This window comes from Stegostoma tigrinum, chromosome 2, assembly GCF_030684315.1.
Source record: "Stegostoma tigrinum isolate sSteTig4 chromosome 2, sSteTig4.hap1, whole genome shotgun sequence".
Taxonomy (NCBI): domain Eukaryota; kingdom Metazoa; phylum Chordata; class Chondrichthyes; order Orectolobiformes; family Stegostomatidae; genus Stegostoma; species Stegostoma tigrinum.
The window spans coordinates 88274322-88286616 of NC_081355.1; the positions used below are offsets into that span (position 1 = coordinate 88274322).

A 12295-nucleotide genomic window follows, 5' to 3' on the forward strand; every position below is an offset into this window, starting at 1 on the left:
GTATAGAAAGATATTTTCACCTACCGCTGAGATCAAAATTACAGCCTGACTAAAAGGTAATCACTGAAAGGTAAATTCAACAGGGATTTCAGAAAAAAATTGTATTTGACTAAAGTGTGGTTAAAAAAGTAATATGTGCTCCCACATAGAATAGTTGAGGTAAACAGCACAGAGAAGGAAAGAGTATAAGGATATGTTAACAGGATTGGATGAAGATGGATGGGATGAGCGGGAAGGAAGTTCACGTGGAGAATATGCAGCAATCAGGCTGAATGACATGTTTGTGTACCGTGTAAAAATTTCAGAGACCGCTAAATTTTATGAAGACATATACATAGACTTAATAATGTTCAAGCTTACACTGCATCAATCTTTATTTTCAAACTCTTACATAAATTCCATTTCTCTCTTGGCTGGGAACAAAGGATCTGACAAATTAACAATCTTTGGGTCGACCATAACAATGCCTTCTCAATGATTAGTCGATCTTCTATCTCCCAGCTTGTCCTTTGCACATGAGCTTTCCTATAGTATAAAAGGCCATCTCTAATGGTGCGCCATTGGTATCACCAAAGTTTACGGCTCGGACGGGCAGTGATGATTTATCATCTAGCATTCCTTCATCTGTTCTCCAAATGTGGTCATTGATATCACAATTGCAGAGCATTCCTGGGACAGAACAAGATCCTAAAAGAGCAACAAAAAGAGGTTGATAACCATCGATTCAGATATTTAAATTGAAATATATGGAACAGGAACATCTGGACACAGGTATGAACTCCTATTAGAGAAGTACCCAGATATAAAGCAGATTCCTTTTGTTGTTGACTTCACTCCATAGCTTCATCACCCTTATAGCATAGTTTTTGAAAGGTTATTCACCAAACTCTGCCTTAAATATAATTAATTTGCTCAAAACTCTATCTTTCACTGTGACCTCAACTCTGCTTCATGCTTTAGTCTTTTCAATATCTCCATTCTATCGATTCAGGCTCCACACAGTAACTTCCTGCTTCGCCGAAAGTAGCAAAGATGACAGTCAAAACACTCGAAATACTTCCAAACTCCCCTGCCTTGTGTTTTACCCTGTCTCTATCACAGTAACCACAGTATTCCCATGGCCAATCCACCTAACCTGCACACCTTTGGGCTGTGGGAGGAAACTGTCACTTCTAGTTTACTGCACCTTCCTCTGCCATCACACCCCACTTATGGACATTTTCGTAAATCAATCGCCTTCTTTTGAGCAAGCCTGTGTTTCACACGAAGCGATTTTACTATCTGATATACTTTGGTTTCATGTTGTTTCCAACACATTTTTGTACCTACAGGCACATTGTAAATCAGATCAATTAAAATCATGACTCATCTCAAACTCTGAAAATTCATGTTATAGTTTTAGCCCATAATGTCAAACTGAATTTAATTTCTCAAAGATCATGTTGTAATTACATGTAGACCTGTAGATGAGCAGACTATCTACAATGAAGTAATGAGTTTACAGAAGCATTTATTATTTTAAGACCTTTAACCCAATTTAGAAGTGATGTTCTTTAGTAGATAATTTAATTACTACTAAAAGATAGAACATTAACATAATATATAAATATTTAGAGTAGATGGAATCTATTATGTTCAAACAGAAAAAGTGTTTTCACTATTTTTGCTGAACTTAATGGAGTAATTTTCTTATGTGGTCATAGCAAATATGGGAGATTCTGAGGAAGAGTCACTTGACCTGAAACGTTTACTCTCCCCACAGATGCTGCCAGATCTGCTGCTGAGCTTTTCAGCAATTTATGTTTTTGTCTCTGCCTTAGATAGTAACTGATTAAAGTGTTTTATTCAAATATAGTTTGGTTCATCTTTAACTTGTAATAAATTGATCAAGTGGTTGCAACATTTGTATCACATTATTCTGTGCATCTGCTTTTGAACAGAACAGTTCTTAAACTTCAAATATTGTAGAGAAATTGGTGAAAATGTAATAATCAAAAATATTCTGGTATCCATACTGAACCAGTAAAAACAGGATCATTTTAAACCACATTCATAAAGATGATGCACGCCATTTTAAAATTTACAACGGAATTTCCTTTTTAATCCTGAAAGCAAGGTAATCCATATTCCAGAACGCAGATAATAAAAAGATGGTGGTTTGAGTTTCTCAGGTACCTGTCATTCCACAAGCACACCGACCACTATCTGGACTTGCACCTCCCCAGTAGAACATTCTCCTTCCATCCCAGGATGTCCACCAGCCCCAGCCTGCTTGGATGAAGCGAATATGGCGACAGTCCAGCTATAGCACAATAGCAAATGTTGAACAGGAGCAACATAAAATCATAAAGCAATTATCCCCGAAACCCTGCTCAGGTTTATTTTTACTGCATGCTATGCTTTTACAAGTGGTTTTTGACCCATTTAGAACAGCTAGAGGTTCTACCACGCCCTCCTACCTCATCCCAGAAGTCCCTTCCTCCACACACACATTAGGTGTATTTTTATTTCCTGAAGATAATATCTGGGAATGTAATGTGATGCTTTGTTTATTCAGCTCTATAATCTGTCAATGAGTTCAGTTTGAAATAACCACCAAGTGTTTTGATTTGGGAAGAGGCAGGGAAGAGAGAGTTCACGTCTATCATGTTGGATTGTATTGTAGCTAAACATACATCTTCATTTATTTAGTGAATTTGAACCATGAAGCCATTTTTAAATTGGTTAAGAAACAAAGGTGCTCAGAGGTGAGGCACTTATTCTTAGGGGAGGTGATGGTGTAGTGGTATTATCACTGGACTGTTAATCCAGATACCCAAATAACGTTCTGGGGGTCCGGGTTCAAATCCCACCATGGCAGATGGTGGAATTTGAATTCAATAAGATTTCTGGAATTAAGAGTCTAATGATGACTGTGAATCTATTGCCAATTGTTGGAAAAACCCATTTGATTCACTAATGTTTTTCAGGGAAGGAATCTGCCATCCTTACCCAGTTTGGGCTACATGTGATTCCAGACCCACAGCAATGTGGTTTACTCTAGGACAATTAGAGATGGTAAATAAATGCTGCCCATCCAGCAACACCCTCAACCTGTGAATGAATAAAGGAAAAATAAACAAAAACAGCAGGTTGAATAAAAGGGAAGACTGGAAAGCTGAATGAATGGACAATCAGTCACACTCCACCCAACTGTGCTATAGGAATGTATCAGAACAGGCCAACAGTGGAATTAACCCTCAAATAGACTTAGACGTTGGACAGAAGTAACAAAAAGCCTCAGTTTTAGAAAAGAATTGCAACATCTAGGAAATGAAAGAACATAAATTTTGTAAAGCTGTTGAGAAAACTTTAAAACCTGCACTTCTTATACACTGAGATAACAAGGTGTAGAGCTGGACGAACGCAGCAGGCCAAGCAGCTTCAGAGCAGCAGGAAGGCTGATGTTACAGGCCTAGACCCTTCTTTGACACGCAAATTTGTAAAGCGTTCTATATTTTTTGGGGTGACACAGTGGCTCAGTGGTTAGCACTGCAGCCTCACAGCACCAGGAATCCAGGTTCAATTCCAGCCTTAGGCAACTGTCTGTGTGGAGTTTGCACATTCTCCCTGTGTCTGTATGGGTTCCCTCTGGGTGCTCCGGTTTCCTCCCACAGTCCAAAGATGGGCAGGCTAGGTGGATCAACCATGCTAAATTGCCCATAGTGTTCAGGGGTGTGTGGGTTATAGGGGGATGGGTTTGGATGGGATGCTTCAAGGGGCGGTGTAGACTTATTGGGCCGAAGGGCCTGTTTCCACACTGTAGGGAATCTAATCTAATCTTTCTGAAGAAGGGTCTAGGCCCAAAACGTCAACCTTCCTGCTCCTCTGATGCTGCTTGGCCTGCTGTGTTCATCCAGCTCTTCACCTTGTTATCTCAGATTCTCCAGCATCTGCAGCTCCTGCTATCTCTACTTATACACTGTGTCCTTTAAGATTTTTCTAGTGGTCTGACCTTGACATGTTGCTCACAGGATTCAGAAATGCTTGTGAGAGCATTCAGCTGATTCAGCTCCGCTTCATATTTGATCTCTTTTCTGTAGCAACCAGGATCCTCACAAGGAGCTACTCTTGTACGTCTTTCACTATCATGACTCACTATGGTTATACCTGCATCAGACACATTACAGTCAATGTTTCATTGAAAACTCTTCAGTAAACACCTTGTTCTAATTTGTGGCCAAGATTTTCCTCTCAGTTGCTGCTGTATTTGTGGCAAATTAATGTGTTTTGGTGTAAAGCCATAATTCATATAATCTCCTGAATTGTCGTCTGATGAAGCAGAATAATTTGGAAAAAAATCAAATGCACTTGACTTGGCATCTTCAACCCTGGTTAACTTGTGTTATGACAAGGGACACATATGGACATTCTTTGTAGTTCCAGCATGAATATGTTTCTTTCTATTTATTGAAATAGAATATGCATAATATGCTAAAATTATTACATGGGGAGATTGTTTCATTCATCAGAATACCCTTTTGGTGAATTTCATCATTTTGTCATGAGGGCTCTGAATTTAAATATTGTTCCTGCTCATGATACCGCCTTTTGGAAGGAGATGGTTATGAAAGGGTTAAGACGGTTTTGTTTTGGTACTTGACAAGTTATCAATTGAATACTAATAGAGCTTTTATCATTCAATTTAACTGTTACATTTGTGTGTCACAGTTCTACCTGTGTAGCATTCTATGTGTCACCACATCACCCAGACTGGTTGTAAGATCAGAAATGGGGAATTCAGGATTGAATTCAGATTGAAATGAGTTTGGACCAGTTCAGTATCCTAGAAATTTGCAAGTTTTGATTGTAAAACTGATGTGAAATTTGCCCAGTTGGACCTATAAACTAATGTTCCTTTTGTAAATGATTCTGGACAGTACTTTATCTGATTGTGGTATTCAGCAGGTTGCCAATAAACTGAATGGCTGGTTGGGAACAGCAGCAGCCCTCCTGCCCTGTTGTACTGTCCACAGCACCCTACCTTTCACAGTCTCTATACCCACCATACAGTCACCATGAGTGGGATTTTGATGGAAAGTCACCTACACATATATATGACATGAATTGAGGCTAAAATGTCAGTTTACAAACTCTAAGAAATTCAGATACTCCGCAGAAATTTCAAGCATGTCCTGCCTATGGAATACAACATCTCTAAAAAGGTACAAAAGCAGAAGTTGCTAGAAAAGTTCAGCAGGTCTGGCAGCATCTGTGAAATAAAAATCAGGGTTAATGTTTCAGGTCCAGTGACTCCTCCTCAGAACAGACCTGAAATGTTAACTCTGATTTTTTTCTTCACTAGATCCCGACAGACCTGCTGAGCTTTTAGAGCAACTTTTGGTTTTGTTCCTGATTTACAGCTTCCACAGTTCTTTTGATTTCTAATTACCAGTTGCTTGGTCAGAGGTCATATCACAGAAAACTTCAAATGGTGAAACTCCTCTTCCAATTCCGTCTGGGTCAATGACGTAATGACGTGATTCCTGGAACCCGGCCTTTTTCAGCGCAGCACACGACTCCAGCACTGAAACCTGGGAACCTGCAAACCACAAGCAAATCACACAGCAAGGATTAAATTAACTGCATGTAGACAATATACATAGATGTCATACCAAAAGCAGAAGGGGCTTGTTAAGGAGATAATGGGAACTGCAGATGCTGGAGAATGCAGGATAACAAAGTGTGGAGCTGGATGAACCCAGCTGGCCAAGCAGCATCTTAGGAGCACAAAAGCTGACATTTTGGGCCTAGATCCCACCTAGAACCACCCCATCCCTGTAGCCCTGCATTTCCCACGGCTAACCCACTTAGCCTGCACATCCCTGGACACCATGGGCAATTTAGCATGGCCAATCCATCGAATGTGCACATCTTTGGACTGTGGGAGGAAACTAGAGCACCCAGGGGAAACCCATGCAGACATGGGGAGAATGTGCAAACTCCTCACAGAAAGTCACCCCAAGGGTCCCTGGTGCTGTGAGACAACAGCACTAACCATTCAACACCCCATTCTGGTTTGTATTACCTTCAGTAATAACAATTCAACAATTGCACAACAATGTTATTTTCTAAATTTAAAGGAAGTCTCAAGTTTTTTGCAGAGGACGTCTAAAGAAACAAACATCAAACGTGGAAGGGAGAGATTGGGGGCTGAGCTGGATTAGTGGGGACCTGTGTGTTTGTTTTGGGAGATGGGTTTTAAGAAATTTCTTGCAAGGAAGGAAGTTCCAGCAATCACAACCTCAACAGCTCAGGGCTCTGTACCGAATCATGTAGTGCAAGGGAAAGGTGGGGAGAGGTGATACTCTAAAAGTCCCTAGTGAAAGGGACAGCAGGAAGGATAAAGGTCTGAAGGGATTATGAGGATCAAACTGGGTAAAGCAAAGGAGAAATTTTTCCAAGTACTTTTCAATCCTTTATTATTTAATTAAACCTCCTTTTTGTATATTCATCACCTCTGTGTGGAGCAGTTCAAATGGCTTTCACCCTCCTGTTCTGTTTGAGATTATGTCATTTTACTGTTGTGGATCTGTGTCCTTCAGAATCTTAAATGCCTACAAGGTTAAAATTGAGCCTCTTCCACTGTAAGCACTCAAAACATCCATAGCCTGCCCTCAAAATTCATGTTGAATCCTAGCTATGGATTCAGAGCTCTTCACTGCACTGTCTCCAAAGCTTAGCTGTCTTTCATTTAATTGATTGTGCATAGCCTCCCACACAGGACTGAGCCAGTGCATTATACAGACTCTATCACTGAGATATATGTACTACTGCCTTAGTTATACATCCCAAGATCCTACTTAACTCTATTCACTGCTGCTTTACAGTGTGCTGTGGGCTTCAGCAATTTATCTAGCAATGTCTGCAAATCATTTTCTTGTATTTTTACTGTAAAATAAGACCTTGTGGTGCCACTGCTTATTGACTTTACAGGTAAAAAGATGGACATCTTTTCAGTGAAACTAATCCTCACTGCACAGTTTCCTCATTCCCATGAAATGATTCTAATATATTGCAGTTCCACACACACTCTCCATTAAGCCACATGATTTTTTTTCTTTGTCTCTCTCTATGCAGGTAAGAGTGTGGTACTTTTCATAATTCCAAGATTACTACCTTGGCGAACTCAGTCTATTCCTTTCCCTTTGAAACTGAATTTCAAAGGCTTGAATCTGCTCTTTTGTAATTGGTTCTAAGTTAAGCAAAGCCTGTGGGTATTTTCAAGCTCCTTATGAAATATTTCTCTGTCTGCTCATTATGTATTGAGGCATTGTATCAGAGGGAACTCCTGTCATGAGTGCAAAAGCAAAACTAGCTATCTGTATATTTATAGGACCTCTATAATGATGACCTTCCTGTTCTTTCCTGCTTACCTCAGATTGTTCTTTCTTTCATTATGCCATGCTGTCTGCTTCTTACTGATTTGACATCTGTTGGAAGTTTAGGAATACCCAAATTTTTGAACTCACTTTATTTCTTCAGCAGTGACTTATTTATAAATTACTCAACTCTTAACCATTTCTCAATCTTTGGAATAGTGGTTACATGGAGTGTGTAGAATTTTACTCTGCGCTTTGGAACCTGTACCCCTGAGCATAAATGTCAGATGCACACCTGCCTCTGCTCTGGTGACTATTCTGCAACCATTTTGACAGGTCAGTTATTGGCTTGAGGCAGGTCTCCCAGCACCTTCTGGGAAGGAGGTTCCTCCTCTGAGACCTAATGAACAAATAGCTGGAAGATGCCACCTGTGCCATCATGAGTGATGGTCACTACTGGTACTGCATCTAATTCCCAATGTGATCATTCTTGGAGCCAGCCACCTAGATAACTGGGAGGTCTTTGTAGGGGCCAGGCTATGGCTGGAGATAGGGTCTGGAATGAGAAGCTGGAGTAGATCAGCCGGGGAAGGAGTGTTAACTGGGAGGGGAAATATCTTGTGGGGGTTGGTCTGTAATGAGCTAAGGGGCCTCACTCACCACCAAACCAGTGTGGAAATGCCAGACTGCAGGCTTGATGCCATGCTCCACCTGCTGTGCATAACATTACAGCAGGGATAGGGGAGGGTAGATGGTAACAAGAACCATGCCCATGGCATTGGAGTCCAATTTTTTTTTAACTATATCCAATGCCAAACTGCACCTAGAGTACTATAAAATTCAAGCCCAAATGTTGCATTTTGCAGACATTGTTACCAACATTCTAATAAAGAGACACAGTTCTCTGACAATTCTTGCAAGTATAATGCTCTCCATACACAGCGACTGCCCACAATTTAAATATTATCCATTTCATGAGCTGTAGCTATTAGTCAGTCATTTCCACATGATGAGTCTATTTATATACTGCAGTTGTCTCACCAAATATTACATTACCTTGATTTAGCTTTCTCACAGCAGTAAGATTAAAGAAACAGTGAGAAAAAAAGTCTGTATTTGTTGTCACTAAAGTATTAAAGAGGAAGTAAAGACAATTAAACCCAAGCCTGTCTTCTAAAAGTTAAAAACAATGTAAGGATTTGACCTAGCAACAGACAGTCTCCTTTTAATTTTAATCCTAGAATTTAAAACTAAATTACAGTAATCGCAGTTACATGTTATTTCTATGTACCATTTATTTTGAGCAAAGGAGGCGAATTCAGAATGAATAATTTCCTTGTTTAAATTCTCCTTTCAATAAGTTCATTGTAACATCGTAATGTAATGTCATTGTAATGAAAGGAAGAAATGTTACAATGTTTTTTGTGCTTTCCTTGGCTAAAGATGTTTCCTATTTGTAACTAATCAGCCAACTTAACAGAACATCTGCAGTTCATAAAATCTGTCACTAAATCTACAAAAAGCATTGAACAGGTAATGCCCGCAGGAATAAAACAGTGTTTGTTGCAGTTGCACCCAAGATGGTTTTTAACTATGGAAAGCTAAGTGACAGCTGTATTCCTCATACTGCGGGAAACCTAACCGCTCAGGAAGACTCACACTATGTGACCGGTTGCTATCAAATCAGTAAAGCCACCATCCACAAGGTTTACACAATATTAAAATTAACATATAATCATAGTGCCAGATGCAGAAATAATTTAAACTTTTTTTTTGAGTTTTGCAAAACATTCAAACATCACAACATAATTCCCTCACATCTTTACAACCAAGTTGTAAGAGCTGTTGCCAATGAAGCTGGTCACAGACCCACTGTGAATGGTTCAGGAGTGAAGCAGATTGGTGGAAAGTTGAGCAGAAACAAGGGACAAAGATTTGTGCACAAAACTAACTTGGAGAAGATTCACTGAGAGGCCAGCGCAACCTCTTTGCCCATTGGTATTACCACAGACTGAGCCTCCATTCTATCCTAGAATTCAGACTCCAGAAAAGAAAACAACTTCCAGATCTTTGATGAAATTGATGTAAACGTGAGGCCTATTGGAACATCTCGGATAAAATCATTGCCTGATCCAATTATGGTCAGCACTTTGAACCTTGAGCATTACAAGCAGGGATTCCATCTTCTAAAGGTAATTGGTAATGCAATACCACTGGCTGCCTACTTATCTGTCTAATGCTGCAACCTCCAAATCTAGCGCCCCCCCACCCCATTAAGATCTTGGTGCCAGCCTTTGATCTTTGCATGCTGTTGAAGCAAAGTGGACTCAGAATGGTGGAGGTAGTTTGAGGAATACTAACTGGTTTTCAGGCCTCTCCACTGGAATACCACCAGCCCCAGGCAATGCCTGAAAATGGTGGAGGTGCACACGGCCCCTTTATAGCCCCATGTCAAACTGTGTCCCTCTACAAATCATGGCCCTTTATGATCTCTACGCCAACTTATGTCAATCCTTGTTTCCTCACCCTTTATTCTTACAACACTCAGTTTATCCAATCCTAACATCTACCATGGGCGGACCTCAAAACCCTGTTGAATGCAGAATGCAGGAGGGCATGCCAGGAGCAGCACGAGGCATACCTAAAAATTAGGTGTTAGCCTGATGAAGCTAAAAAGCAGGACTATTTGCATGTTGAACAGCATAAGCAGTAAGTGATAGAGCTAAGCAAGTTCACAGCCAAAGGATCAGATCTGAGCTCTGCAGTGCTGACGCATCCAGCTGAGAATAACTGCAGAATTAAGCAACTCATTGGAGGAGAAGGCTCTACAAATATCTCTTCTCTCGATGATGGAAGAGCTCAACACATCAGTATAAAATATAAGGCTGAAGCACTTGCAGCAATCTTCAGCCAGAAATACCATGTGAATGATCTACTCTGGCCTCCTCTGGTGGTCCCCAGCATCACATCTGTGATTTCAGCCAACTGATTCACTTACACAATATCAAGAAACAGTTGGTGATAGTGGATACTGAAAACACTATGGGCCCTGGCAGCATTCTGGCAATAGTACTAAAGATTTATGATCCAGAACCTGCCACTCCCCTGGCCAAGCTGTTCCAGTACAGTCACAACACTGGTATCTATCCAACAATGCGGAAAACTTGCCCAAGCATGTCCTGTACATAAAAAGCAGGACAAATCCAACCTGGCCAATTACTGCCCCATTAGTCTCTTCTTGATTATCAGTAAAGCGATGGAAGGTGCCATCAACTGTGCTATCAAGCAGCACATGTTCAGAAATAACCTGCTCAGTGATGCCCAGTTTGGGTTCCAACAGGGCCTGACTCCACAAGCAACATTCATGCTACTCAAGTGCCAGGAAACAGCCATAACAGGAGAGAATCTAGCCATCATCCCTTAACATTATATCATCTTACCATTGTAGAATTCACCCCAATCAAAATCCTAAGGGTTACCATTGAACTGAAACTCCACTGGAGGCAGTTCAGGGAAGGTTCACTGGATTAATTCTAGTGATGATAGAGATTGAGCAGTTTGGGCCTGTTGGGATGACTGATTTAATTTAGGTAAAATACTAAATGGGATATTGAAAAAAGTAGACATGGAATGGATGTTTCCCCTTGTGGGACAAATCTAGAACAAGTGGTCATAGTTTTCGGCTAAGTAGGGGCAGATTTAAAATAGATATGAAGAGGAATTACAGCAGGGCAAGCAGCATCAGGTGAGCTGGAAAGTTTGACATTTTGGGTCGAGACCCTTCTTCAGACCCTTTTCTGAAGAAGGGTCCCGACCCGAAATGTCAAGCTTGCCTGTTCCTCTGATGCTGCTTGGCTTGCTGTGTTCCAGCTTCACACCGTTATATCTCAGATTCTCCAGCACCTGCAGTTCCTACTATCTCATGAAGAGGAGTTACATCTTTTAAAGCGTCCTGAATTTGTGGAATTCACTATCCCAGACAGTGGCAAACACAAGGACACTGAATAAGTCTAAGGAGGAGTTAGGGAGATTTTTAATTCGTAATGGTCTGAAGGGTTATGAGTGCTGGGCAGAAGTATAGAGTTAAGGCTGAGACGAGATAAACCAGGATTGTACAAAATGATGGAGCAGGCTTGAGTGGCTGAATTGTCAATTTGTGCTCCTCGTTCCTAAGGTCTTATATAAATACGCTGGCTACAAGAGCAGGCCAGGGACTAGGAATTCTGTGGTGACCAACCTGCATCCACAGTGTTGTCAACAAGAGACAACTATTTGCTCTGTGCTGCCTTCCATCTCCAAGATACAACTCAGGAATGTAATGCAATACTCTCCACTTGCCTGGGTGGGTGTAGCTTAAACAAATAGTGCTTGCATGGAATGAGCTGCCAGAGGAAGTGGTAGAGGTGGATACAATTGCAACATTTTAAAGGCATTTGGACAGATACATGGAAAGGAAAGATATAAGAGGGCTATGAGCCAAAGGCAGGTGAATGGGAATAGTTCAGTTTTGAAAACCTGGCTGGCATAGACGAGTTGGGCTGACGGGCCTACTCCTGCACTGTTTGATTCTATAACACTCAAAAAGCTTGACACCATCCAAGACAAAAAAACCCCACTTAATTAGCATCCTATCCACCAGCTTCAAAATTCATCCACTCACTCCACTACCAACACTCAGTAGCAGCAGAGTGTACTATCTACGAGGTGCTCCACAGAAATTCACCGAAGTTTCTTATAAAGCACTTTTCAGACCCTGACCACTTCCAACCAGAAGGACAAGGGGAGCAGATACATGGGAACACCACCAGCTGGACATCCTCTCCAAGCCTCTCACCACCTTGATTTGGATGTTCCTTCACTGTCCCTGTGTCAAAATCCTGGATCTCCCTCCCCAAGGGCATTGTGGGTCAACCTACAGCTTGTGGACTGCAGCA

General features: G+C 41.0%; 1 protein-coding gene across 3 annotated transcripts in view; it reads right to left on the reverse strand.

Moving 5' to 3' along the window:
* Nucleotides 1-328: 328 nt before the first annotated feature.
* The window catches only part of LOC125466462 (uncharacterized), a 43338-nt gene continuing 31371 nt past the window's right edge, over nt 329-12295 (reverse strand). The window contains exons 12-15 of one of the 3 annotated variants that reach the window (XM_048560993.2): nt 5432-5581; nt 3995-4149; nt 2176-2302; nt 329-687 (exon numbers count right to left, since the gene is read on the reverse strand). In XM_048560993.2, coding sequence (XP_048416950.1) covers nt 491-687; nt 2176-2302; nt 3995-4149; nt 5432-5581 — 629 coding nt within the window. In that variant the 3' untranslated portion in view covers nt 329-490. The remainder of the gene's footprint in view (nt 688-2175; nt 2303-3994; nt 4150-5431; nt 5582-12295) is intronic. The other 2 variants (XM_048561003.2, XM_048561001.2) reach the window with 2 other exon arrangements.